The following is a 5,000-nucleotide window of genomic DNA, read 5'->3' on the forward strand; positions in this document are numbered from 1 at the left end:
TGGTTTAGTCCTGGTTTAGTCTCGGTGTTGAGTTTTAAAGACAGGCTCCAGTTTCATGACATCTCCTCCAGTTTAACATGTGTAGGTTTATTACACCACTGCACCAGAGTCTGTAACAGGACTAGACCTGGACTAAAGCAGGACTAAAGCAGGACTAAAGCAGGACTGAACCAGGACTGAACCAGGACTGAACCAGGACTGAACCAGGACTGAATGAACCAGGGCCTAAATTAAATGACCTCATAATTTAAGATTTAAGCAGTTCCAGTTCCAGTCGTATGTGGGTCTGTTACACAGCTGCACTAGACTCTAGAACTATAAACCAGAACTAAACCAGGTCTAAACCAGGACTAAACCAGGTCTGAATCAGGTCTAAAAAAAGGTTCTCCACAGTGATTAAATCAGAAGTAAGAGTAAGAGTGTGTACGGCTCACACAGTACGGCTCACACACACACAGTGTACGGCTCACACAGTACGGCTCACACACACAGTGAGTCATGAAACACTGATTTCATATAAACCCTGATAAAATGTTCAAATTGATTGTGTGAGTGGATTTGAACACTCCACGTGTTGCTCTGTGATCAATAACAGAAATGATCAGGTTTTATATTTAGGAATTTACCTTTTTAATACTTCACGGTAAAACATAAATCAAAAGGAAAAACATTAGACAGCGCTGACTCACATTTATATTTACACTTTTGTAATAAAACCGTATAAAACAGCAAAACGTCGTTTGAAAAGTCCAGATATTTTCTCTCAGTCCTGGATTTTCAGGATGTTTCTTTTTTCCAGGTCGTTCATTTCTTTGAGGATCAGAGCCACGTTGTACCTCAGCTCCTGGAACTTTGACACTGGAACCTGAAAAACATAAAAACAAGGAGGAAAATGTAAATAAATAATCAGTAAACAACGTCTGGGAGGGCATCTGACTCTCCGTAAGTTTCCTGTGACGTGTGGTTATTTTTAGTGTTATTACAGAGCGTGTGTCATTAGGGGGCGCTGTGGGACAGACCTGTAATTATCTGATCTAATTATAAAAGAGAAACACGGCGGCGCTGTGAACGACATGCGGCACCGTGTGAAGCGGGACGGCGCCATCTGCTGGACACGTCCGGAGAAACAGATGGAAGAAGATTCATGTTTATTGTAAAAACTCAAACTCTGGTCTGATCTAGAAAAACTTATTCTGCAAAAAAAAAAAAAAAGTCAGAATTAATTTGGACGCCTCAAAGATGATAAAAAAATATAAAAAATAAAAAAATTAATATATATTAAAAATAATAATAAAATAAAAAATGTAATACAAAATAAGACACGAAATAAATAAAATATGAAATAAAACACAAAATAAGTAAAATACAAAATATGTAAGAAATAAAATAGGAAATAAATAAAATATTAAATAAAATACTAAATAAATAAAATAGGAAATAAATAAAAAACAAAATAAAACACAAAATAAATAAAATGTGCAATAAATAAAATATGAAATAAAATATGCAATAAATAAAATACAAAATAAATAAAATATGAAATAATTAAAATACAAAAAAAACATGAAATGAAATAAATGCGCAACAAATAAAAGAAATAAAATATGAAATAAAATACAAAATAAAATATGAAATAAACAAAATACAAAATAAAATATGCAATAAATAAAATACTAAATAAAATATGCAATAAATAAAATATGAAATAATTAAAATGCAAAATAAAATATTAAATTAATTAAATGCGCAATAAATAAAAGAAATAAAATACATAATAAAATACGAAATAAAATATGACATAATTAAAATATGAACTAATTAAAATACAAAATAATTAAAATACTAAATAAAATAGGAAATTGAATAAAATACAAAATAAAATAAATAAAATACTCTAAAGAAACGAAACACAACTCCAGGTCTGTTTTTGAGGAGGAACATTAACAGTCCGTTTTAAATGTTTTTGTCTCTAAAAAAGTGTTTTTACCTCAAACTGTTTGATGGATCCGTCGGAGAGTTTCATCTGCATCAGGACGGACGGCTGCAGAGCGCGAGACAGAGACCTGAGAAAACACAAAACACACTTCAGACGGACAAATACAAGAGCGAAGAGCAAAACTCAGTCTGTTTCTCTGTCAGAGAGTTTCAGTCGGAGATTTTTGTTGATTAAAGTGAGAGATACAGGACTACATTAATATCATACTCCCTAAAACTGTACAACAACTCACCCTTTTGTAACTGGTCGGTTCAGTACAGGACGTTGGATTCAGTGCAGGTCAGCGCACGAGTGAGTTCACGCAGTTTGTGTGTATTTACATTCGGCCACTACATGTGCGGCTACACGGAGGCTCACCGTTTATTGTTTATTTGAGTGTTTTTGTTGTGAAGCGTCATCGTGTTTTCTTACCCGGTGGAGATGGCCACGTCCACTCTCCACTGAAGCTGCTGCAGAGTCGGCAGGCGAGGGTCCGACTGAGCCGCCGCCGCCTCCAGGACGGAGCGACTGGAACAGAAACACGAACGGGAAGAGTCATAAAAACAGAGAAACACGCTAAAACATGAACAGGAACAGTCAGAAAAAACTGAACCCTGAAGCCAAACTCTGTCTCACCGGTTTCCAAAGACCACACTGGAGAAATCTGAGATGAACTCCTCTGGGATTCTGACAAAAATTATTAAAAAAAAAACAACAACAAAAAAAGTTTTATTGAATTAATATTTTAAATAAACTGAGATTTAAATAAGTTTCTTACTTCAAATCTCGCAGGTCTTCTTTAAAAGCCTGAAACAAAACAAAAGTGATAATAAGATTTAGTCCTGGTTTAGCCCTGGTTTAGTCCTGGTCTAGGCTTGGTCTAGTCCTGGTTCAGTCCTGGTCCAAACCTGTTTTAGACCTGGTTTGGTCCTGTTTTGGTCCTGGATCAGCCCTGCTCTAGTCCTGCTCTAGTCCTGCTCTAGTCCTGCTCTAGTCCTGCTCTAGTCCTGACTTAGACTTGGTTTGGTCCTGTTTCAGTCCTGGATCGGTTCTGGATCGGTTCTGGATCAGTCCTGGATCAGTCCTGCTCTAGTCCTGGTTCAGTCCTGATTTAGTCCTGTTTCGGTCCTGGATCAGTTCTGGTCTAGTCTTGGTGTAGTCCAGTCCTGGTTCAGTCCTGGTTTAGTCCTGGTCCAGTCCTGGTTCAGTCCTGGTTTAGTCCTGGTCCAGTCCTGGTCCAGTCCCGGTCCAGTCCTCACCTCCTGCTTGAGCGTTGCCGTGGAGACGCGTAAGGCCTCGGACAAAACCCGGAACATCCCGGCGACGACGAGGCCGAGTTTCTCCAGAGGAACGGGGGAGTTTTCCGACACGGACCTGAGCGCGTCTCTGCCGTCCCTGCCCTCCAGCGCCCCCACCACCGCTACGAGGAACAACACCGTCAGACCCCGATGTGTGTGTGTCAGGTGCCCTCCCCGTGTGTGTGTGTGTGTGTGTGTGTGTGTCAGGTGAATTGTGTCGGGTGCACTTCTCCCCGTGTGTGTCGGGCGCCCTCCCCCGTGTGTACAGAGCATTACATACGTCACGACCAAACAGCAGCGATTGGTTAAATTAAAAAAAGTCCCCACCGACCGTCGAGCGAACGAACCCTAACGCTGCGAGGTCACACGGTTTCTACGAAGTGAAACCGAGCCAGCTTTTGGGAAACAATTTGACATAGCCCATGTGCTAAAAAGCCAAAATATCGACCAACCATTACCGTCTACATCTCCAACACTCAATACGTTCTTTTTCCACCTTGTGATGTCATGAAGTGGCGGTTTTCACGTGAACAGCTCCGTTTTCCTTCAGTTCGGTACAGATTAGACAATTCCAGAACTGAAAAAAAACAAAACAAAACACAACAAAAAAAAACGATCCAGATGATTCTAGTGAACGTGTGTTGGAGTTGGAGCGTTTCCTGTATCACCACATGACGTCACAAAGTGGAACAGAACAACTCCAGCGGGTCCGTTTGTGATGAGGAAACATTAGAACAGAGAAAATCTGAAAATATCGTAATAAATACCCTTTAACCTACAGTGCACGTCATGAGGTGTTGTCAAAAACGTAAATAAATCATAAAAACGTACGCAGACGTCGTAGAGTTGAGTAGTTGTTTTTTTTTTTTTTACCTTTTAATAACTTTCTGAACGTGTCCTGGTCCAGATCCTTCAGATTCTTGGACATCGACTCGATTTCTGGGGGAATTCTGCCTCCCAGAAAACTCGGCTCTTTCGTGTGGCCCGCGGACATGGCGAGCCGCGGAAATCAACACGATCTACGGACGAAAACGCATGCGAAAAAAAAAAACAACAACAAAAAAGATAAATTCTGCAAAATACGAAGAGGTTTGAAGCTAAACTGAAGCCATCGACGTCTTCCGGGTTTATCATATGACCAATGCGTCACCGTCGGGTTTAACCAATCACATTTTAGAACAGAAAAGCGCAGAAAACAGCGGATTTAATCGTTCAATTATTTATTTATTTATTTTTTTTTAATCACTATTTCTGACAACACAATAACTCAATAAGTGTCATGTCTAAAGTCTTTTATTTATTAAATTGTGAAAACTGGGGATAGAAAAATACGGTGATCAGAATTTCAAAATAAATAAAAAAAACTCGGACGTACTCGTTTTTTTTTTTTTTTTTTTTTGGTGATTGGTGATAATAAAATTGTGAAACGAGTGCGTAATTAAGGAAAATTGTTCACTGCAAAAAACATTCATGACGAACATGAGAGTCAGTAAAGTCACGTTTTCTTTGTGTTTTGGTCGTTTTTAGCAGATTTGTTTTGTATTTTATCTAAACAAATCTGCCTCTTTTTACTGTTGGCAAGGATCAGATTGGTCAAAAATAGAGACACCAGGAACATTTCATGTACAAAACTGGGAAAAATCACTGTTTTTGGATAAATACTGGGACTGTCCCGGGTCAACAGGGACATCGGGTCACACTATATAAAAACCATATTTGATAATTAC

General features: G+C 38.8%; 1 protein-coding gene across 1 annotated transcript; it reads right to left on the minus strand.

Annotated features, from left to right (window-relative positions):
* Nucleotides 1-606: 606 nt before the first annotated feature.
* Nucleotides 607-4,412, minus strand: commd5 (COMM domain containing 5). Its single transcript, XM_055159570.1, has 7 exons — nucleotides 4,147-4,412; nucleotides 3,235-3,395; nucleotides 2,754-2,782; nucleotides 2,612-2,662; nucleotides 2,408-2,503; nucleotides 1,988-2,063; nucleotides 607-865 (listed from the first exon to the last, which is right to left on the minus strand). Exons 1-7 carry the CDS (start codon nucleotides 4,265-4,267, stop codon nucleotides 764-766), a joined length of 636 nt encoding a protein of 211 aa, XP_055015545.1. The 5' UTR covers nucleotides 4,268-4,412; the 3' UTR covers nucleotides 607-763.
* Nucleotides 4,413-5,000: the final 588 nt, after the last annotated feature.

The sequence above is a fragment of the Boleophthalmus pectinirostris genome, unplaced genomic scaffold (genome assembly GCF_026225935.1).
Source record: "Boleophthalmus pectinirostris isolate CB_2022bp ecotype Guang Dong unplaced genomic scaffold, ASM2622593v1 HiC_scaffold_23, whole genome shotgun sequence".
NCBI classification, from domain to species: Eukaryota; Metazoa; Chordata; class Actinopteri; order Gobiiformes; family Gobiidae; genus Boleophthalmus; species Boleophthalmus pectinirostris.